The 25,000-nt window shown below is 42.4% G+C and overlaps 1 protein-coding gene across 1 annotated transcript in view; it reads left to right on the top strand.

Moving 5' to 3' along the window:
- LOC307118661 (neurobeachin-like) overlaps positions 1-25,000 on the top strand; it is a gene marked incomplete at its 3' end in the record, with an annotated part of 142,501 nt that overhangs the window by 103,341 nt on the left and 14,160 nt on the right. Inside the window, exons 3-5 of the mRNA XM_079804373.1 lie at positions 5,893-5,993; positions 13,823-13,918; positions 17,782-17,903. Coding sequence (XP_079660499.1) covers positions 5,893-5,993; positions 13,823-13,918; positions 17,782-17,903 — 319 coding nt within the window. The remainder of the gene's footprint in view (positions 1-5,892; positions 5,994-13,822; positions 13,919-17,781; positions 17,904-25,000) is intronic.

The raw sequence follows: 25,000 nt of genomic DNA, 5'->3' as shown, positions 1-25,000 counted from the left end.
TACTACAACAACACTACTACTACTACTACTACTACTACTACAACTACAACAACAACAACACTACTACCTATACTACTACTACTACTACTACTACTACTACTACTACTACTACTACACTACTACCTATACTACTACAACAACAACAACAACCACAACAACAACACTACTACTACTACTACTACTACTACTACTATTACTACACTGCTGCCTCTATTAATACTACTACTACTCTACTACCTCAATTACTACTACTACAGAACTACATCTACTACTACTACTACTACTACATCAACCATTACTACTACTACTACAACACTACTACACTACACTACTACTACTGCTGCTACTACTACTACTACAGTACTAAATCTAATACTACTGCTACTACAACTATTATTATTACTACTACTACTGCAACTACTACTACTACACTACAGTACTACCTCTACTACTACTACTACTACTACTACCTATAATGCTACGCTACACTACTACTACTACTACTACAACAACTATTACTACACTACTACTACTACACTACTACCTCTATTACTACACTACTACTATTACACTACTACCTATATTGCTACACTACTACTACTACTACTACTACTACTACTACAACAACAACACTACTACACTACAGTACTACATCTACTACTACCTCAACTAATACTACTACTACTACTACTACTACTACTACTACTACTACTACAACACTACTACTACTATTATTATTTTTTGATGATATAATAATTTTCATCATCAATTATATTATTATAATAATAAAAATAAACATTATTTTGCAGTATTGCAGCATCTTTTGGTGGTTTGGATTCTTTGTCAAATAGGTGTGTGTAAACTCATGTTTCTGTGCTGATGATCTGGTGTAAAGACTCAGATTGTGACTCTGGTTTATGTCAGGTGTGTGTAAACTCATGTTTCTGTGCTGATGATCTGGTGTAAAGACTCAGATTGTGACTCTGGTTTATGTCAGGTGTGTGTAAACTCATGTTTCTGTGGTGGTGATGTGGTGTAAAGACTCAGATTGTGACTCTGGTTTATGTCAGGTGTGTGTAAACTCATGTTCCTGTGGTGATGATGTGGTGTAAAGACTCCAGATCGTGACTCTGGTTTATGTCAGGTGTGTGTAAACTCATGTTTCTGTGGTGATGATGTGGTGTAAAGACTCAGATTGTGACTCTGGTTTATGTCAGGTGTGTGTAAACTCATGTTTCTGTGGTGATGATGTGGTGTAAAGACTCCAGATCGTGACTCTGGTTTATGTCAGGTGTGTGTAAACTCATGTTTCTGTGGTGATGATGTGGTGTAAAGACTCCAGATCGTGACTCTGGTTTATGTCAGGTGTGTGTAAACTCATGTTTCTGTGGTGATGATGTGGTGTAAAGACTCCAGATCGTGACTCTGGTTTATGTCAGGTGTGTGTAAACTCATGTTTCTGTGGTGATGATGTGGTGTAAAGACTCAGATCGTGACTCTGGTTTATGTCAGGTGTGTGTAAACTCATGTTTCTGTGGTGGTGATGTGGTGTAAAGACTCAGATCGTGACTCTGGTTTATGTCAGGTGTGTGTAAACTCATGTTTCTGTGGTGATGATGTGGTGTAAAGACTCCAGATCGTGACTCTGGTTTATGTCAGGTGTGTGTAAACTCATGTTTCTGTGGTGATGATGTGGTGTAAAGACTCCAGATCGAGACTCTGGTTTATGTCAGGTGTGTGTAAACTCATGTTTCTGTGGTGATGATGTGGTGTAAAGACTCCAGATCGTGACTCTGGTATATGTCAGGTGTGTGTAAACTCATGTTCCTGTGGTGATGATGTGGTTTAAAGACTCAGATCGTTACTCTGGTTTATGTCAGGTGTGTGTAAACTCATGTTCCTGTGGTGATGATGAGGTGTAAAGACTCCAGATCGTGACTCTGGTTTATGTCAGGTGTGTGTAAACTCATGTTTCTGTGGTGATGATGTGGTGTAAAGACTCAGATCGTGACTCTGGTTTATGTCAGGTGTGTGTAAACTCATGTTTCTGTGGTGATGATGTGGTGTAAAGACTCCAGATCGAGACTCTGGTTTATGTCAGGTGTGTGTAAACTCATGTTTCTGTGGTGATGATGTGGTGTAAAGACTCCAGATCGTGACTCTGGTTTATGTCAGGTGTGTGTAAACTCATGTTTCTGTGGTGATGATGTGGTGTAAAGACTCCAGATCGTGACTCTGGTTTATGTCAGGTGTGTGTAAACTCATGTTTCTGTGGTGATGATGTGGTGTAAAGACTCAGATCGTGACTCTGGTTTATGTCAGGTGTGTGTAAACTCATGTTTCTGTAGTGATGATGTGGTGTAAAGACTCCAGATCGTGACTCTGGTTTATGTCAGGTGTGTGTAAACTCATGTTTCTGTGGTGGTGATGTGGTGTAAAGACTCAGATCGTGACTCTGGTTTATGTCAGGTGTGTGTAAACTCATGTTTCTGTGGTGATGATGTGGTTTAAAGACTCCAGATCGAGACTCTGGTTTATGTCAGGTGTGTGTAAACTCATGTTTCTGTGGTGATGATGTGGTGTAAAGACTCCAGATCGAGACTCTGGTTTATGTCAGGTGTGTGTAAACTCATGTTTCTGTGGTGATGATGTGGTGTAAAGACTCCAGATCGAGACTCTGGTTTATGTCAGGTGTGTGTAAACTCATGTTTCTGTAGTGATGATGTGGTGTAAAGACTCCAGATCGTGACTCTGGTATATGTCAGGTGTGTGTAAACTCATGTTCCTGTGGTGATGATGTGGTTTAAAGACTCAGATCGTGACTCTGGTTTATGTCAGGTGTGTGTAAACTCATGTTTCTGTGGTGATGATGTGGTTTAAAGACTCCAGATCGTGACTCTGGTTTATGTCAGGTGTGTGTAAACTCATGTTTCTGTGGTGATGATGAGGTGTAAAGACTCCAGATCGAGACTCTGGTTTATGTCAGGTGTGTGTAAACTCATGTTTCTGTGGTGATGATGAGGTGTAAAGACTCAGATCGTGACTCTGGTTTATGTCAGGTGTGTGTAAACTCATGTTTCTGTGGTGTTGATGTGGTGTAAAGACTCCAGATCGAGACTCTGGTTTATGTCAGGTGTGTGTAAACTCATGTTCCTGTGGTGATGATGTGGTGTAAAGACTCCAGATCGAGACTCTGGTTTATGTCAGGTGTGTGTAAACTCATGTTTCTGTGGTGATGATGTGGTGTAAAGACTCCAGATCGAGACTCTGGTTTATGTCAGGTGTGTGTAAACTCATGTTTCTGTAGTGATGATGTGGTGTAAAGACTCCAGATCGTGACTCTGGTATATGTCAGGTGTGTGTAAACTCATGTTCCTGTGGTGATGATGTGGTTTAAAGACTCAGATCGTGACTCTGGTTTATGTCAGGTGTGTGTAAACTCATGTTTCTGTGGTGATGATGTGGTTTAAAGACTCCAGATCGAGACTCTGGTTTATGTCAGGTGTGTGTAAACTCATGTTTCTGTGGTGATGATGTGGTTTAAAGACTCCAGATCGAGACTCTGGTTTATGTCAGGTGTGTGTAAACTCATGTTTCTGTAGTGATGATGTGGTGTAAAGACTCCAGATCGAGACTCTGGTTTATGTCAGGTGTGTGTAAACTCATGTTTCTGTGGTGATGATGTGGTGTAAAGACTCCAGATCGAGACTCTGGTTTATGTCAGGTGTGTGTAAACTCATGTTTCTGTGGTGATGATGTGGTGTAAAGACTCCAGATCGTGACTCTGGTTTATGTCAGGTGTGTGTAAACTCATGTTTCTGTGGTGGTGATGTGGTGTAAAGACTCCAGATTGTGACTCTGGTTTATGTCAGGTGTGTGTAAACTCATGTTTCTGTAGTGATGATGTGGTGTAAAGACTCAGATCGTGACTCTGGTTTATGTCAGGTGTGTGTAAACTCATGTTTCTGTAGTGATGATGTGGTGTAAAGACTCCAGATCGTGACTCTGGTTTATATCAGGTGTGTGTAAACTCATGTTTCTGTAGTGATGATGTGGTGTAAAGACTCAGATCGTGACTCTGGTTTATGTCAGGTGTGTGTAAACTCATGTTTCTGTAGTGATGATGTGGTGTAAAGACTCCAGATCGAGACTCTGGTTTATGTCAGGTGTGTGTAAACTCATGTTTCTGTGGTGATGATGTGGTGTAAAGACTCAGATCGTGACTCTGGTTTATGTCAGGTGTGTGTAAACTCATGTTTCTGTGGTGGTGATGTGGTTTAAAGACTCAGATCGTGACTCTGGTTTATGTCAGGTGTGTGTAAACTCATGTTTCTGTGGTGGTGATGTGGTGTAAAGACTCAGATCGTGACTCTGGTTTATGTCAGGTGTGTGTAAACTCATGTTTCTGTAGTGATGATGTGGTGTAAAGACTCCAGATCGTGACTCTGGTTTATGTCAGGTGTGTGTAAACTCATGTTTCTGTAGTGATGATGTGGTGTAAAGACTCCAGATCGAGACTCTGGTTTATGTCAGGTGTGTGTAAGCTCATGTTTCTGTAGTGATGATGTGGTGTAAAGACTCCAGATCGTGACTCTGGTTTATGTCAGGTTTGTGTAAACTGATTTGCTCTGGTTTTGAGGCTGTGATCTATAGTTTACTCCAGAGCCTTCAGTTCAATACTTCATTCACCAAAGAGAGAGAATAATTTCTGTTTGTTGTATCGCATGTGTGTCCGTATGTTCCAATCCTCTATGATTTGTTTCAGAAAAATAGGTTTCAGTGTCTCGTTAAACCCCTCGTTGTGCATTCTGTGTTTAATATTTCTGTGTAATTGCGATCAGTGGAGCGCGGCCGGCGTTTATTGCAGGGCAATGTGTAGAATTGGCTGTGTGATCACATCTGGGACAAAGCTCCTCTCGTAGTGTTCTTTAGACGTGTGTGTGTGTGTGTGTGTTAAACATCCATTAGTTCTCATGCGCATCAGCTTCTGTCCGTTTCTGACCAGATCTGTGGCCTTTCAGTGAATAACTGGGTTATTTTGGAAATCAAATTACAATCATATTACACCACGACAAACATCACGGCTTGTTATTTTTCTCGAAATTAGATTATTTCATGTATTTAAGAGCGTCTGAATTCATAATGCAAATGACATCAGCAGACGGTTTGACACTGAGCCATTCCAGCTTGGGGTGGGAATCTTAAAGCACTTAATGATTCGATCCGATTCAGATTCTGGGAGAAACGATCCGATTCCCAAAACGATTCTTGACATACATTTTTGTTAACTAATTATCCTGCTGTGCAAATACATGAACTTTACATTTGAACCAAAATTGGAGCTAATATGTGTTTTGTTTTTAGTTAGAATATCTGTTTGACAGTATTGCCATATTAAAAATGATTCTGAAGATTTCTTTCAATACTTTGTTATATTCAAGATTAACAAGCTCTAATGAAACATAGTAAGCCATACAATTGCAAAGAACAATCATTAAGAATAAACAGTTCTCAATTTACAACTAAGTGACAATTTTTCAGTTTCTTTAGAACATTTGGACAAAAAAATGTCTTTAAAACAAAAAAAAGTTGACTTTGGCTAGAGCAACAATTTTTAAATAAAACATTTTATTTATGCAGAAATTTATTTATTTTATTTATGCGGCTAATGCAGAAGAAAAACAACTTTATCGCTCGCTGAGAAGCCGAACTCAGCCGATATGTGAATGAAGAGACTCGGGTTTCCATGATCTGATGACTACAGGAGCCTCAGGAGAAGATGTTCCCGCAGACAGATAACGATTGGCTTGTTGCCCCGAGTGACTTCATCCTCCTGAGTCATGAGTTGTGCTGATAATGCGGAGTCCTGATGTTCTCCTCTGTGTTTCTCAGATCTCCTGGTGGATATGCTGGGGGTTTTGGCCAGCTATAGCATCACAGTGAAGGAGCTGAAGCTGTTGTTCAGCATGCTGAGGGGCGAGGCTGGCATCTGGGTGAGTTCTGGACATCACACTCTACTGTCCGCTGGCACTGCAGCAAAACAAACAAAAGCATTGTGCGTTTGGATGAGACTGTTTTACTGTACTTCAGCATTAGTGAGACTACTTTCAAAACATTTCTTCCCCACACTAAACTCCCGACTTATACTACGTCCTAAAAGTATGTACTCTTTTTGTGAAGGAAAAAGTCGATACTTGTAGGGCTGTAATCAAAGAAAATCTCGGTCGACTGAAGTCCTGAGATTTTCGACTAAAAATGACGTTAGGAAAAAAAAACGTTAAATGAATTAGCTGTGCACTGTGCGCATTGGCCTTGTTGTCTGCCTAGATGAATTATAAATAAACATAAACTAGTAGGCTATTTGCAGTATATTAAATAGTTTTTGAGCTGATTATTTTGGACGTGCACCTGCGCAATATTATAGCCTATGATTTCCCAAAATATAGTACTGTGTTGTCAACTAGTGATATCATCACAAGAACTTTTGAGGAATATGCAACATAATTTAGACAATTGTTTTAGTCATATGTATTATTATAACTAGATGTCGACCGATAGTGGATTTTGCCGATCACTAGGTTGGACCGCACTTGCCGATAACCAATTAATGCTGAACTTATAACAAAAAATAAAAAAAACAGTACTGATCCATGAAAATGTGCTAAATTAAAAACGTATAAATATGAATATTAAAATAAGAAGTTCTAACAGAACAAATTCTTCATTTTTACATTTAAATATATAACAGGTCAAATTTATTTCTTTACCTATAACCTAGTAACATGCATGGACATTTCATAGATAACACTATACAAGTCCCTATGCAACAAGGATGTATTAGCTTACATATGCATTATGCATACATTTTTACAGCATGTATTAATATGAGCAATACAATTGTACCTTGATCATTCATGTTAGTTCATAGTGCATTAACCAAGGTTAACAGATACACATTCAAACTCAATTTAAAGTTGAAATGAACATACTAACAATGAACAATACTTCCACAATGCAAAAAATGCTTTTCTTACCTAGTATTTTTGTCTTGTTTTCAGTCCAAATATCTAAAAAATCTTACATTAAGAAGCATTTACTAGACAAGCAAAAGTTTTTGTCTTGTTTTGGGGGAAAATAACTCAATTAAGTGAGTTTTTGCTCAAAATAAGTAAAATAATCTGCCAATGGGGTAAGAAAAATAATCTTTTTTTCTGTTTGAAATAAGATTATTTTGCTTAACCCATTGGCAGATTATTATGCTTATTTTGAGCAAAAACTCGCTTCATTTTCAGTTATTTTCCCCCAAAACAAGACAAAAACTTTTGCTTGTCTAGTAAATGCTCCTTAATGTAAGATTTTTTAGATATTTGGACTGAAAACAAGCGGGCAACTCAAAGCAGACGGGGCAACCTAAAGCTGACGAGACAACCTAAAGCTGACCGTCTTTAGCTGATGTGAAATGTTTGTCGTCGAGCTGTGATGTGAAAACTGTGGCTTGCAAAATTTGCATTCGACTTTTTTCCCCATTTTCTTTTTTAAATAAATGCTGCCACAATGCGGATGTCTTTGCTGACATGGTAGAAGAGACTGACTAGGAAAACGCTCTCACAATTAAATAAATAATACAGCAAAGTAGCCTAACGTTACTTCAGTCTGTCTCTCTTCTCCAGTGGGTTGGGCTAATCCAAAAGAACTGAAGACAAAGGGGTGTCCTGAAGACAGACTGCTACCTGTGAGACAGGGCTGATCTGAAAACACCCCCATTAGCAGTCAGTGCTTACCACCTGATCACATGAACACGGCAAAACTGATTAAATGAACGCGGCAAAAAAACGACCAATCAGAATTTTGGTCGAGCCAGAACGTATCGACTAATAATCGACTAATCGACTGGGAGATTACAGCCCTAATATTTCTGCCCTCTACTTTCCCTACACTAAACTCTCAACTTATACTACGTCCTAATGCTGCGTTCACACCAAACGCGAATAGAGCGTCTGGCGCGAGTGATTTCAATGTTAAGTCAATGGAAAGGCGCGTTGACGCGCGTCTGGAGGTCTCGCGGCGCGGAAGGCGCGTTTCGCGCTGCGCGAAGGACGCAAATCCGCCTCATTCGCGCGTCCAGTTCGCGCGAATGGCGCGAATTGGATGCGAATTGAGCGTCTTGCGCGATACATGCGTTACACGCGAATGGTGCTTTTGTGCATTCACGCGTTTGAAGCGAATTCGCGTCTGACGCCCGAGTTGAAAATTTTGAACTTTGGCGTCAATTCGCGCCGCGTTAACCAATCAGGAGCCTGCCTGCTTGCTGCTGTCACATGGTAAAGTGACGTGTATGAGAAACCCTGCATAAATTAAAAATAGTACTATTGTGTCACAAAATGTAGTTTTAAGACTTTTTCTGGTGGGAATGTAGTTGTTTAAAGCTCAAATCTGTGGTTTATTTATAAAGAGAGCGCCTATTTAAAAAAAAATAATCTTGTGTTTTTGGAGTTGTGAGATCCAGGCGATCAGCGCTCATAACCCCAGCGAGAGCAGCCTTTCCTCAGCCAGTCCTTCTGGCGTCTGCTGCTGGCTCTGATGGCCTGTAGTGGTTCGTCTTGTGTGGATCTAACGGCCGAGGTTTGCTCTCATGAATCTATAATTTGTTGTCTGCCAAATCTTTTTGACTGAGGGCAAAGAGAAGTTTCATAACTTTATATTTTAAGGATATTTAAACATACATGCAGTGAAGATAATGTAGGAGTTGCCTGAACCACATTTGTGTGGCTATTAATGCTTAATATATATTTTTAATGAAAATGAAAAGAGGCAGAGTGGTGTTTTATGACATATTTCTCCTGGAGCGCCTTGAACGCGCGTCAATTTCGCTTCCAGCGCTCGATTTCTACGCACGTCCAATTCTCTGCGGACGCGCGAATGCATTCAAAATGTTCGCGTGTGAAACTAGACGCGGTAGACGCGATTTTGACGCTCTATTCGCGTTTGGTGTGAACGCAGCATAAAAGTATGTACTCTTTTTGTGAAGGAAAAAGTCGATACTTGTGAAGAGTAGGCAAGCTTTGGGACAAACTACTTCCTCATCTTTCAATGGATTTCGAATGGATTCAAAATGTTCAAGCGTCCAACTAGACGCAATTTTGACGCTCTATTCGCGTCTGGTGTGAACGCAGCATAACGGGTAAAAAGGCTAATACATTTTGATTCAATTATTCTATTTTCCACAATGGCAAACCAACACCGCTTAACCCAAAATGCAGGCTCAGGCATGGCTTCTCCCTCAGAAGCTCGAGCTCAGACAGAGGATACTCCAGTTAACACTGAGGCTAAGAAGCAAAGATATTCAAGCGCAGATGAGAGCCGTTTCAAGGGGATGCCGGGTGTGCGAAAAAACAAACACGAATATTCGAATCCCAAAATTGAAAATTGAATACCAACTGTAGGGAGGCCAACCAGTTGGAGTGGAAAAGGAAATGACGTGCTGTACAAAAAGTTAATGCGAAATCCAAAAAGGGTGTTTTATTGGAAGGTGCAAAAATATTTACAATGCAGGAGAAAACAAGAATAAATAAAAACTGTACAAAAAGGAAACAAAACAGCAACAATGTGCTAATTTGGCTAAATTGGCTAAATAATTACCAAGTAATAGAAACAAATTTAAATGTTTGTAACAATACAATTAAATACTATATTAACCCAATTTAACAAGACAAACTTCCAAACAGCTAATACAGCAACCATTGAGGAGTTTAACATCCAATTAAATGGCAAAACATCCGTTCCAAAATTCTACCCCTCTGACATCACACCAAAATGGTAGCTTCCACAGGAAGTGATGTGGCTGCTGCTTTAAAAGACAGTTTGACCTAAACGAAGGGTTTGGTTGTACAGAATGGGTTGGTGAACCGGGAAATTTAACTGCAACAAGGTTTGTGAAAATATTGTGGGGAAAATAAAAGGTAATTATAACATGAGCTATTGTGTTCTGGCATTTTGTTATGTAGAAACATAATGAAAAACTTAAGAAAACTATGAAAATTTGAAAACTAGAACAAGACACAGCAGAAACAAATTTTAGACTGAACAAAACAAAAACTCCATAACACCTTCCTAATGTGTACACAGATGTTAATATTGCCGGCAATGCATAGTACAAGTGAAATGGGTGAATGTTTGCAAGTCCAAAATTAGATAGTCAACAGGTTAACCTGTGACACCGACACATTTGATCGAATATTCTGGTCCAGCCCTACCTATTTGCAGTAATGACCAATGATATTGGCGACTTATTTACCAGGATTGAGGGAGGTCAGGTGGGCTGGGTTGCTATAAATGGTATTTGTGATGTGGGTTAATAACTAGTAAAGATAGTCATGAAGCCACTGAATCAAACGTTGTTCGCGTAACCCTTCAGAGACGTCCAACTAGCCCAGCCAACGATCTCCTGTCCGCTGGTGCTCTCCATCAGAGGGTTTCCTGCGCATCGACCTCCGCGCTGCTGCCATGGTTACGGCTGATGGACAGGCTATTGATTGGCTAAAGTAGTGGGTTTCTGGGGGTCCTTGATGATGGTTACTTTAATTATTTAAGGCGAGACTCGGCGGGTGAAAACATCGTTTTTTCATGCAGTGGTCAATTTTGAGATTTTGGGCCCTTAACATGTAAGCTTTCATGTCAAAATAAAAAAATGTCAACATTACATTATATTTTGTCAACTTGCACCTTTAGATTTCTACCCGAAATCATCCAAAGTTCTTCTAGCGCGATCTCTCGTGCGTCTCCATTCACAGAAACATGTCATGCCTGGTCTCATTATAAAGCTCTCAGTCTCACACACAGCGCTGGCTCATCCACATACGCCCATTTCCTTTGTAGAACTGACCAATCGCGAAAGTTTGCAGCCGAGAACCACATCTGATTGGTCTGTGAATTTCTCACTACGCGCTTCCGCTTCCTTGTGTATTCTCCACCTGAGAGAAAGTGCAGACTAGGGCTGTAATCAACCAAAGAAAATCTTGCTCGACTGAAGTCCTGAAATTTTCGACCAAAAATCGACTAAAATGACGCTAGGAAAAAAAACGTTAAATGAATAAGCTGCACACTGTGCGCAGTACTTGGTAGCCTTGTTGTCTGCATAAATGAATTATAAATAAACATAAAAAAACTAGTAGGCTATTTGCAGAATATTAAATCGTTTTTGAGCTGATTATTTTGCACTGAAATGAGTCTGACACACGAGTCTGTCGGCTCTGACAGCGCTGCATCACGTGCACCTGCGCAATATCATAGCCTATGACTTCCGAAAATATAGTACTATGTTGTCAACTAGATATCATCACAAGAACTTTTGAGGAATATGCAACATAATTTAGACAATTGTTTTTGTCATATGTATTATAATAACTGACAGACACTCATTTCAGCCGCTCTGTGCAGCTCGAACGTTAGGAGCTCAGCTTCACAGCTGAGACACGAATAGACTATTAACTTAAAGCTTTTACTCTTAAACACAAAAGGCACGTCCACTTTAATAAAAAAGGAATATTTATTAAACAAGCAAGATCAAGAGCAGAAAAAACGCTGAGGCAAAACTGATTAAATTAACTCAGCAAAACTAATGAAATGGACGCGGCAAAAAATCTTGGTCGAGCCAGAACGTATCAACTAATAATCAACTAATCGACTGGGAGATTACAGCCCTAGTGCAGACAACACCGAAATCAGCTCATAAACGCTCACAGAAAAGACCAAGTAGCAAGAGCTAATAAAAAGAAAGTAAACAACAACAGATTACACAACGAAACTCCGTCAGAATTAGATTCAAATAGTTATAGGTGGACATATACAACAAACGGACAGCTCGTCTGCAGTTTTTGTTTTGTGTGTTTGTTAAAGGGATAGTTCAGCCAAAAATGTAAATTGTGTCATTAATGACTGAGCCTCATGTGGTTGGACACCCGTCAGACCTCCGTTCATCTTCAGACACAAATGAAGATATTTTAGTGTAAATCTGATGCTCTGAAAGGCCTCCATTGGCTCAACTTTACACTCTCAAGACCCTTAAAAGACACTAAAGACTAAAGTTACAAAGTCCATCTCACTACAGCAGCTCTACAATAACTTTATGAAGACGAGAATAGTTTCTGTGCGCAAAAAAACCCTAAATAACGACTTACATAGTGATGACGATTTCAAAACACGGCATCATGAAGCTTCGAAGCGTTATGAATCAGTGAGTCGATTCAGCGGTTTGGAGCGTTATGAATCAGTTAGTCGATTCAGCGGTTTGGAGCGTTATGAATCAGTGAGTCAATTCAGCGGTTTGGAGCGTTATGAATCAGTTAGTCGATTCAGCGGTTTGGAGCGTTATGAATCAGTGAGTCGATTCAGTGGTTTGGAGCGTTATGAATCAGTGAGTCGATTCAGCGGTTTGGAGCGTTATGAATCAGTGAGTCGATTCAGCAGTTTGGATCGCCAAAGTCACGTATTTCAGCAGTTTGACACGCGATCAGAATCATGATTCGACTCGCTGATTCATAACGCTCTGAACCGCTGAATCGACTCACTGATTCATAACGCTTCGAAGCTTCATGATGCCGTGTTTTGAAATCGTCATCTCTATATAAGTCGTTATTTAGGGTTTTTTTGCGCACAGAAACTATTCTCGTCTTCATAAAGTTATTGTAGAGCCGCTGTAGTGAGATGGACTTTGTAACTTTAGTCTTTAGTGTCTTTTAAGGGTCTTGAGAGTGTAAAGTTGAGCCAATGGAGGCCTTTCAGAGCATCAGATTTACACTAAAATATCTTCATTTGTGTCTGAAGATGAACGGAGGTCTGACGGGTGTCCAACCACATGAGGCTCAGTCATTAATGACACAATTTACATTTTTGGGTGAACTAACCCTTTAAGGTAGTTCTCTAATAGCTATTACTATTAATAATTTATTCATTTATCAATTTCCACGTGTTTTAAATATTATACACTACTGATATCAATGAACTGAATATATATTTTGTTTGTAGGTTGGGTGTTTCATAGAAATACTTTTAATAGTTATACAGTATAAAACTTTAAAGGCCGTTTTCTCAAAATGATTTTTTTCTCACACTCAGAGTCTGATTATCCACTTCAGTTGCACCAACACTTCCAGTCTTATACTGGACCATATTCTGAAGGCTTTTCCCGAGGGATTTGTTGATATATCATTCCTATCCTGAGTTATAGATCCTTTAACTCCAAAAAACATGGTGGAAATTGATTATTTTTAAGGCTAATGTCAGTATTCTCTAATTTACTAAAGCATAAAATAAGATACCCAGAATCCCCTCTGTTAAAGCCCTCTCATTTAATATGTCAACAAATACAACCTTTATTATAAGAATATTTATTTATTTACCTATAAGAATTTTAAACACGGTCCTTTCCAATTTCCAGATTTTGTTTTTGGAAAAGTATGCAAATGAGCGTATATTTAAGTATATAAGGGCTCATTGCATTTTAAAACATTAATTTATGCAAAACTTGTAATACATTTTTTTCTTATGTTTATGCCATGAATAAACTGGAGAAGTTTCACAGTGATATCTTGTAATTAAAAAAATGCCCTATTCACCTGTAGTGTCTCGCCTTATATTTATTATTGACTTTCATGAACATGTATACGTCTTTTCCTCTGCTGACTTCTCTCATTCTAATTTTCTTTAATCTCTCTCTCTCTCTCTCTCTCTCTCTCTCTCTCTCTCTCTCTCTCTCTCTCTCTCTCTCTCTCTCTCTCTCTCTCCCCTAATTGTTCTGTTCCTTCATGTGTCCTGTTTCCTTTAGCCAAGACACGCCATTAAGCTGCTGTCAGTGCTGAATCAGATGCCTCAGCGCCACGGCCCGGACACTTTCTTCAACTTCCCAGGACGCAGTGCGGCGGTGAGACTCTCCACGCCTTTAATAACGCTTTTGTAGAATCCTTCTGGACGTTTGCATTATAGAACACCAACAACAATAATAAATATAGCTGCAAGCAGCCATTAACGGGGCCAAGCGCAACAGAAGCAAACAGGGAAGCTAGCAGCAGAACAACTGAAAAAATGAGTGAAGACATTTGAAGTAAAAACATTGAAACGCCACATTAAAACATTGAGTTGTATAGTGCCAATGTCATGTTTTGTTCTATTATATCGCCACCAAGTGGCACAATCCTAAAAAAATGTATGTGTCATCATAGTGAGCCCATACATGTGTGTGTCAATTTTGGTGAAAATATCTCATTTCGTTTTGGAGTTATAGACATTTATATGAAAAAACACATAAAAAATGACTGACACCTGACTTTGATTGGATTTTACTCCCTTACTATCAATATTTTGACATTTGGGCATTAGTGTTCAGCTATCGACCTATGTTTCCGAACTTCTGACACAGGTTTAGTCTCGATCGGACTAGCGGTTTCGAAGATATCAGCTAACGTTTTTTAAGCGCTAAATTACCGCGCTGCACAAACCATACGCCGAAACCTGGCAAGTCTGGTATCGTTGGACTCCGCAAGGATTCAGGAGACAAAAAAAAAGTCCCATGAAAATAAGTCAACCACACCCAAAGTTAAAAGCGTTTGAAAAAAAAAATTATCCACTAGGTGGCGCTGTTTCGAAACTTCTCAGGCTCCTTCAGGGCATCGAGCTGATGACCCAAACCGAGTTTCGTAACAATCCGTTCATGTGTTCCTAAAATACAGCATTTTAGCACATAATTCAAAATGGCCGACAGCCAAAATGGCAGATATGGTAAAATTGGATATCAGACGACTCGGCATGTCGTCCTGAATCTTTATGATTTTTGGACAAACAGTTCAGAAGTTATATGCAAAAACAGGCATTTTTCGTATCTCCGGACCAGTAGGTGGCGCTGTAGGCTGCATGTTGCCTCAGGTTATGCTTCTGATGACGTGTACCAAGTTTGGTTTGAATACGATAAAGCGTTGTGGAGATATTGCCTTAAGTGTGTTTTTGCAAGCATTACGTAAAATTTGTTTGCGTGTTAATCAAAAACGATATGACGAATCAACTTGAATTCCATGTTTTTTGTCAGCATGGTCTGAAGATGATCTGGTTAAATTTTCGTGTAAATCGGACCAACGGCCTAGGAGGAGTTCGAAAAAGTTGGGTTTCGGTTAATTAAAAATGGCGGGAAAATTTTAATAAGGGAAATGGCGTCATATGGTGCGATCGAATCGGCTTGAGCCAAGGAATCGAAAGAAAAAAGGGTTTTGTTTCTAGCTCTTATGGTTCAAAAGTTATTAGCAAAAACATGAGTTAAACTTTGGACAGGTGGTGGCGCTAGAGGGATTGAGTTAGAGACTCCAAAATTGGTGTGGTTACTTTTGGTAAGGACCTCTACCAGTGTACCACATTTCATCATTTTCCCGCAAACGGTTCTATGGGCTGCCATAGACTTCCATGGCGGAATAATAATAATAATAAGAAATCTAACGGCTTCAAGAGGGGCTCCGTACCTTCGGTGCTTGGCCCCTAATAACTCATCACATGCCATTTATACACCGATCAGGCATAACATTATGACAGGTGAAGTGAATAACACTGTGGGTGGGATATATTAGGCAGCAAGTGAACATGTTGTCCTCAGAGTTGATGTGATAGAAGCAGGAGAAATGGGCAAGCGTAAGGATTTGAGCGAGTTTGACAAAGGCCAGATTGTGAGACGACTGGGTCAGAGCATCTCCAAAACTGCAGGTCTTGTGCACAACAACGAGTTTGAGTCCAAATTCCCCAGATCTCAATCCAATCGAGCATCAGTGGGATGAGCTGAACAAACAAGTCCAATCCACCTCACAGCTTACAGGACTTAAAGAATCAGGGGGACCAACACAATATTAGGTCATAATGTTATGCCAGATCGGTGTATCTTAAAGGGTTAGTTCAGCCAAAACTGTAAATTGTGTCATTAATGACTGAGCCTCATGTGGTTGGACACCCGTCAGACCTCCGTTCATCTTCAGACACAAATGAAGATATTTTAGTGTAAATCTGATGCTCTGAAAGGCCTCCATTGGCTCAACTTTACACTCTCAAGACCCTTAAAAGACACTAAAGACTAAAGTTACAAAGTCCATCTCACTACAGCGGCTCTACAATAACTTTATGAAGACCAGAATAGTTTCTGTGCGCAAAAAAACCCTAAATAACGACTTATATAGTGATGACGATTTCAAAACACGGCCTCATGAAGCTTCGAAGCGTTATGAATCAGTGAGTCGATTCAGTGGTTCAGAGCGTTATGAATCAGTGAGTCGATTCAGTGGTTCAGAGCGTTATGAATCAGTGAGTCGATTCAGTGGTTCAGAGCGTTATGAATCAGTATGTCGAATCAGCGGTTTGAATCGCCAAATTTCAGCAGTTTGCCGATTTGACACGCGATCCGAATCATCATTCGACTCACTGATTCATAACGCTCTGAACCGCTGAATCGACTCACTGATTCATAACGCTCTGAACCTCTGAATCGACTCACTGATTCATAATGCTCTGAACCGCTGAATCGACTCACTAATTCATAATGCTCTGAACCGCTGAATCGACTCACTGATTCATAACGCTCTGAACCGCTGAATCGACTCACTGATTCATAATGCTCTGAACCGCTGAATCGACTCACTGATTCATAACGCTCTGAACCACTGAATCGACTCACTGATTCATAAAGCTCTGAACCGCTGAATCGACTCACTGACTCATAACGCTTCGAAGCTTCATGATGCCGTGTTTTGAAATCGTCATCACTATATAAGTCGTTATTTAGGGTTTTTTTGCGCACAGAAACTATTCTCGTCTTCATAAAGTTATTGTAGAGCCGCTGTAGTGAGATGGACTTTGTAACTTTAGTCTTTAGTGTCTTTTAAGGGTCTTGAGAGTGTAAAGTTGAGCCAATGGAGGCCTTTCAGAGCATCAGATTTACACTAAAATATCTTCATTTGTGTCTGAAGATGAACGGAGGTCTGACGGGTGTCCAACCACATGAGGCTCAGTCATTAATGACACAATTTACAGTTTTGGCTGAACTAACCCTTTAAAGGGAATATTCTACCTTTATTTTCTCTACACTACACTTTTCTTTACTACGGTATACTATATGTATACACTACTGTACAAAATCATATATGTATTCAGCAAGGATGCATTATTTGATCTAAAGTGACAGAAAAGACATTTATAATGTTACAAAAGTGTTCTTGTTACATGTGTTTACCACAGTAGTGAGGCCTAATGTGTTCAATTGGGTCAGAAAGTCTTAAATTCAATATCATAGCATTAAATCAGGGAATTAATTCAATTACATTCTCATTCATTGGTGTTAAATTGTCCTTCATAACTGCAGAACCCCTGATCAATTCTGCATAATTACATGCAACATGTAGTTCAGTAATGTTACTCAGTGCTTAAATATATAATTATACTGTAACAATGACACCGCAAAATAAAGTGTAACCCGAAAGTTTTATTTTTCAAATATTCTGTTCTTTTGAACTTTATATTTATCAAAGAATGTTTTTCTTAGTTTTGTCCAAACTGAGAGACGAGTTCTGATCTGTAATCAGCTCTACGCCACAGATGCTGTTGTTAAAGGTCATGTTGTGTGTGTATTATCTCGCTCAGACTTGCACTGAATGGTCAGTTGATTGTATATCAGCTTGTTCTGCTGATGATGTTTTATTTGTTCTTGTGATTGTGTGATTGTGTGATTGTGCAGTTTGTAACTCTGCTGTTTTGCCCTGACAGGCCATTGCTCTGCCGCCCATTGCCAAGTGGCCTTACCAGAACGGCTTCACTCTCAACACCTGGTTCAGAATGGACCCGCTCAACAACATCAACGTAGACAAGGACAAACCCTACCTGTACTGGTGAGTGTGTGTGTGTGTGTGTGTGTGTGTGTGTGTGTGTGTGTGTGTGTGTGTGTGTGTGTGTGTGTGTGTGTGTGTGTGTGTGTGTGTGTGTGTGTGTGTGTGTGTGTGTGTGTGTGTGTGTGTGTGTGTGTGTGTGTGTGTGTGTGTGTGTGTGTGCGCGCGTGATGTGTGTGTGTGCGTGTGATGTGTGTGAGTGTTAAAACAACCCATTCGCTGGGTTAAAACAACCCATTCGCTGGGGTAAAACAACCCAACCGCTGGATTAAAACAACCCATTCGCTGGGTTAAAACTAGGGATGGGCATTTTTGTCAATTTCTCATTTCGATCATCGATAAGTCTCAAAAACGAGTACTCGAGTAATTGGGGGCGGGGCATGTGCAGGGGGCGGGGCATGTCCGTTATTGAGATAATGAAAACTGTTATGAAAATGGTTGTTGACAAATACAAACGTGACATGAAAACGGGTATATGAAAACATGAACATATAAAACAAAAAATAACTTCTTGATTATGATGCATAAATGTCTTTGAAAAAGAAACATCTTTATAAAAGGACTCAAATAACCAAGTCAGTAATATCGAGCATTGCCTTTGAGCTGAAACTGTGGAATAACACCACCCTGCAGAGCTTGCTAGCTGGTTAATAAACTCAACCAAACGCACCATATATCAATGTTAATATGAAGATTATTATGAACCTATTACCAGTGATGCCAGTAACGCGTTACTCTAATTTGACCACTTTTTCCAGTAACGAGTAATCTAACGCGTTACTATTTCCAAACCAGTAATCAGATTAAAGTAACTTATCCAAGTCACTGTGAGTTACTTTTTTTGTCATTTTCCTTAGTAAAAATATTTATTTTTGCTTTCTTGTTTAGTCTCAGCAGGGGTTTTCCTGCATAGAGAATTACGAAGCGGCCGCTCCGTCAAATTTCTTGCCGCCTCCGTCTGTCTACAAAACTCAAGACAGGCAGTCACTTCAGATTAGGCATGTCGTGATAATTAAATAATCATCAGAAATATATATTGTCACATTATCCTTCAGCAATCATTATTAGTATATTATTATTTGCTAGTAGCCTACAAAGTAATCTAAAGCCATTCCATAGCTGAATGTCTTTCCTCCGCTGTAGCTGTCAATCATTCTCCATTCAGCAAAACGTTTCGGTTACTAACGTAACCTCGGTTCCCTAAGATGAGGGAACGAGTATTGCGTTTTGCTAAAACGCTATGGGGGAATTCCTTTCCTCGAGATATTGAAGCAAATTTTTATCCAAAAATACCATGTACACGCAGTGCAGCTGCACAGCTCTCAGCAGGAAGCAGCTGCGTGCTGATTGGCTGTGCTGCTGCAACTGCAGCAACCTATGGCGAGACCGTGGGGCGGGACGGACCAATCAGGTCCTTCCAAATTCCCGCCACAAGGGGCAACAGAATTTGCATAGCCAAGGGTATATAAGACCCACTCTCGCAAGGTTAGTCAGGTTAATCGACTGAAGCGACTCCTGAGCAAGTGAGCAAGCACGGCAAGCAAAACGCAATACTCGTTCCCTCATCTTAGGGAACCGAGGTTACGTTAGTAACCGAAACGTTCCCTTACGAGAGTACTCTCGTATTGCGTTTTGCTAAAACGCTATGGGGGACCAATGCAAAACGCCGTGCTTGCTTAACGGCTCTAACGCCGACGACACCAAACCCAGGCCAACCTAGGTGGGCCCGTAATATGATATCAAGAAGTCCCAAAATGAGCCAGACCTGAGTCAAGCCCTTAATGAGAATGAACACGATATACGTGTAATATAATATATAGACCGGACATAGTCGGGCCAGGAATAATGAATGGCCAGATAATTCGAGCCGTATAAGGAATGTGCTATGACTTATACAATACTTAACCCAGACCGGACTTTGAGCCTTAAGGGGTTAAAACTGTACACAGCAAGAAGCCCAGCCTATAAGGCCGGGACATCTAATATAATCTGATAAGTGGACGGGGAGGCCCAGCCTGCCGCCACACATATCATTTAGAGAAATGCCAATAGACCAAGCCCACGAAGAGGCCATGCCTCTAGTAGAATGGGCTTTAATGCCTAAAGGGCAGCTGAGATCTTTAGACTCATAAGCCAACGAGATAGCATCTACTATCCATCGTGACAAGGTCTGCTTTGTAACCGCGCACCCTAAGGTGCAGCCGCCAAAGCATACAAAGAGCTGTTCAGTTGCCTAAGCAGCGGAACGCTCCATGTATATCCTCAGCGCTCTGACAGGACAGAGCAAATTAGCATCTTCTTCATCTATCGGTGATGAAAGTGCTGAGAGTGAAATGACCTGTGCTCTGAACGGAGTCAAAAGCACTTAGGTACATATCCATGTCTTGGTTTGAGGACGACTTGAAGTCGTTTGGCCCAATTCCAGACACGAAGGCGCTCACAGAGAGCGCGTGCAGATCACCCACTCGCTTAACTGACGATCGCCAGCAGAAAAGCGGTCTTTAGTGACAGGAGCTTAAAGCTCACCGAATGCAGAGGCTCAAGTGCAGAGCTCTTCATGACATCCAAGACACTGGACAAGTCCCATATAAGGACTGAAGAGGGGGCGAGGTGGGTGAAGCCTTCTAGCCCCTTTAAGGAAGCGAACAATGTTAGTCCGTTCACTTGAATGTGATACGCTGCTATAGCAGCCACATAATTTTGAGCGTGGAGGGGGAACGACCCGCGTCCAGAAGCTCTTGTAAAATGTAAGCACTTCTGACACTTCACAATCCTGTGGGGTCAGACTTCGCGCTTTACACCAGTCCGAAAAGACTGACCATTTGTCTGAATAGAGCCGCCTGGTCGCGGGGGCTCTAGCTTCAGTAATGGTATTCAATAATTTTTCAGAGAGGTTCTCATGTACCCGCTGATGGGCCAGACATGAAGCGCCCATCGATCGGGACGGGGATGCCAGATCTGCCGTCCCGCCTGCATGAGGAGGTCTCTCCTCAGCGGGACCGGCCACGAATCTGCATCCGACATCTGATTCAGTAGTGAGAACCAAGGTTGATTTCTCCAAAGCGGGGCTATTAAAGCACAGCGCATCTGCTCTCCCTAATCCTCTCTATGACCTAAGGTAACATTGAGATTGGGGGAAAAGCATAAAGAGGAAGGTTGGGCCATTCGTGGGCCAACGCATCCTTGTGCTTGGAGAATTATATTCGGCATTGAGCATAGCCTTGTGAGGCGAAAAGATCCACTTTTGCCTCTCCAAGAACTGCCCCAATTGTCTGAATTGCACCTGGACAGCATGTCCGGACCCAAATTCAGAATGCCTGGCACATGAGTCGCTCTCAGCGTATTGTGCTCTGCCCATATTAGGACTTCTTACGCCATTGTGTGCAGATCGATTATTTTCAGACCGCCTTGGCAATTTATATAGGCTACCACCGACCTGCTGTCCGTTCGGACCAGGGCATGGTGGTGCTTTATGTACGGAAGGAAAGCTCTTAGCGATAGCGTGACCGCTTTCATCTCTAGACAGTTTATATGAAGGCTCTTCTCCGAGTCTGACCAGAGACCGGAGACTGGCCTGCCCTCGTGAAGGGCTCCCCAACCTAGGTTGGATGCATCTGTCGAGATAACTTTCCACTTCGTAACAGTGCCCAAACTCACGCCCGTCTGGTACCAGACGGGATTTTTCCAAGGAGCCAGAGCCAACACACAGCTGTGGTCTACCTTGATTTGCAATCGGCCCGAGAGCCATGCGTGAGCTGGAACGTGGCGATTCAGCCAGTGCTGTAGGGGGCACATGTGCAACAGACCCAGTCTGAGAACTAGCGCCGCCGAGGCCATGAGACCCAGCATCCTCTGAAAGTGTTTGAGAGGAATGCGTGCACCGGACCTGAGGGAAACCGCTCGGATCTGAACAGAGAGCGCGCGCTGTGACGTCAGTCGCATGCTCATCTGCAGTGAGTCCAATACTGTTCCCAGAAACGAAACTTTCTGTGTGGGAGACAATAAACTCTTGCCACGTTGATTCTGAGTCCCAAGCATTCTAAATGGTTGAGAAGCCAAGATCTGTGGTTTAATAACTATCTCTGACGGAGCTATTCTGAGCCAGTCGTCGAGATAATTGAGAATTCTCATTCCCCGAAGCCTCAGCGGGGTTAGCGCCGCTTCCATGCACTTCGTGCGGGGAGTCAGAGATAGACCAAAAAGGTAGCACCTTGTATTGGTAAACTTTTCCCCTTGAAGGCGAATCTCAAGAATGGCCTGTAATGAGGGGCTATTTGTATGTGGAAAAAGGCATCCTTTAGATCCACAGTGAAAACCCAATCACCCGGCGGATGTGCGCGAGGATTTGTTTCATTCTCAACATTCTGAACGGGCGCTTCATAAGGGCTTTGTTCAGATGTCTGAAATCTAGAATGGCCTGAGACCACCACCCTTCTTTTGGCACAAGGAAGTAGCGACTGTAAAAGCCTGACTCGCTCTGTGAGGGGTGCACGGTTTCTACCGCTCCCTTAATTTAACAGTTTGATATTTCGGTTCGAAGCACGTGACTCATGTCACTTCTCACCGCTGTCTCTACCACAGTGCGAAAGCACGGTGGTCTGCGAGCGAACTGTAGCGAGTAACCTTGTTATCGAAGCCAAGGGTTGAATTAATTTGTGGGGCGGGTCACTGAGTAACAGGGACCTGTTAGCCCGGATGCATTGTGCTAGTAGCACTGTGAGAGGCGGCGTGCACTGAATGGTGACGCACGCCTTATTGGGTCGCCTTGGAAGTGGCGCTTACCAAGGGGATTGTGTTTGTGTACAGAAGAGCACGTTGCTCACGGGCTCATAAATAGTAAATAGGGAAATAGTGTTCCCAGCCGCCTGAGTGCAGGGGGCCGGAGAACGCAGAATAGTGGCGAACGCTTTGTGTCGCCGGGGAAATGGTGCATGTGTACAGGCGAGCGCGTTTGTTGCGGGCTCGTCGATTGTAGGAATAATGTTTCCAGCCGCCTGAGTGCAGGGAGCTGGGGAACATAGGGAAGTGCTTGAGTGTAGGGGTACAACTTTGATGTTGGCACCTGCCTACAGACGAACTCGTAACACTGTGTTTAGATAGTGTTACTGTAAAGTGGAGGCATTCTTGCGGATTAGTCCACGTGCACGTTAGCGGCAGGGCTAATGGATAGCGCGTGCTCTGCAGGCGCGGGTCTACCTAGCCACTAGAAAGCTCTGATTCATTGTAAATAATGTGTGGTGGCGCGCACTGTATAATGGGCGCCACTACATTAGAGTATTCGCGGCGTACGCCAGCGAGCGAATTCACAGAGGTAAACGCATAACAGCGTCAATGTGCAACTGAGCATGTTTGGCCACAGGCTAGTTATTGCAATGTTACATCTCCAGTCACCTGAACTAAGGGAACTGGGAGAATATCAGGTTTATTGAGTGATTTGTGGCACTGAATTAACAGTGCTTATGCAGGAGTGCACACTATGTAGTGGACACATTGCCTACAGTGTTGAACCACTCCAGCCGCCTGAATAGGGGAACTGGGAGAAGTGATATTTGAGGGGAAAAAGGCGCAAGCTTGGCAGCCATTTTATGACCTCGTTATGCTCAGACGGAGAGCGCGTGTTATGACGCGCTCTCGTCTGCGAACGCGCGCTGTGCAGAGAGCGCGCGCTGCCATATAAGGCTGTTTACCTTTGGCAGCAAGCGCGCGCTGCAGCGAGAACGGCTGTGACGTAAGCGCGTTCTCGATATATCCAGCAGCCTGAGTTCGCATGTCTCTCCTCTAGCATTCTCTGCCCGCGGCATATCAGGGCGGCGGGGCGAGAGAGAAGGAAGAGTGAGGAGAGCTTATGTTGAGTTCACTCGTGTGTAGAAGTGCACATCTTCCATCCGCGTGGCGGCAGTATCACATTCTCTGTCAGCGGCCATTTCAGGGCGGCGGAGTAAGAGAAGAAGCGAGTGAAAAGCCCCGTATGCCCGCGGCGCCATTAGTACGGCGGGAATAACATTCTCTGTCCACGGCCATTTAGAGCGGCGGAGGAGAGAGAGGGAGGCGCGTGGAGAGCTCCATATATCTGCGGCGTCATCAGCGCAGCGAGGATATAACCTTCTCGGTCCGCGGCGCGTTTCAGCGCGACGGAATGAGAGAAAGGGAGAGCTCTGTATGTCCGCAGCGGGGATATAATGTTCTCTGTCCACGGCCATTTAGAGCGGTGGGGATGAGAGAGGAAGGAGTGAAACTCTGTATGCCCGCGGCGTCATCAGTGCAGCTGGGAAAACCTTCTCCGTCCGCGGCGCTTCTCAGCGCGACGGAACGAGAGAAAGGGAGAGCTCCGTGGGGTATCACATTCTCTGTCCGCGGCGCCTTAGCGCGACGGAACGAGAGAAGAGGAGCGCTCCGTCTGTCCTCGGCTTTATTTGAAGCGGCGGAGGACCAATGTTCTCTGTTCGCGGCGTAAACACGCGGCGGCACGAGAGAAGAGAGGTGGAGAGCTAGAAGCTCTTAGAAGTGGCGTTGGCAGCAACGCACATATCATAACACACATACATAGTATAAAGGATATTTTAACGCCGGATGGCGCAGCTGGAAGGCAGGCTGAAGGCGGAGAATCCGACATCCTCAGGCTGCGTGTTCCGCTGGGTGCGTGTCGACGGCGGGCTTCGATCCGGAGCTCAACGATTGCAAGTCGCTGAAGAAGAATTAATCTGACTAACCTTGCGAGAGTGGGTCTTATATACCCTTGGCTATGCAAATTCTGTTGCCCCTTGTGGCGGGAATTTGGAAGGACCTGATTGGTCCGTCCCGCCCCACGGTCTCGCCATAGGTTGCTGCAGTTGCAGCAGCACAGCCAATCAGCACGCAGCTGCTTCCTGCTGAGAGCTGTGCAGCTGCACTGCGTGTACATGGTATTTTTGGATAAAAATTTGCTTCAATATCTCGAGGAAAGGAATTCCCCCATAGCGTTTTAGCAAAACGCAATACGAGAGTACTCTCGTAAGGGAACTGCGCGTCGTTCGGTTCCAGTCAGCAGTCAGCGGTAAAGCTCACTCCATATGATATATTCCCGTTATAATACTTGATATGTTGATAAAATAATTTATCTT

Source organism: Gobio gobio (genome assembly GCF_949357685.1).
Source record: "Gobio gobio genome assembly, chromosome: 22".
Lineage (NCBI taxonomy): Eukaryota > Metazoa > Chordata > Actinopteri > Cypriniformes > Gobionidae > Gobio > Gobio gobio.
Note: the sequence above shows the minus strand (reverse complement) of the source record. Positions and strands in the feature narration are given on the sequence as shown.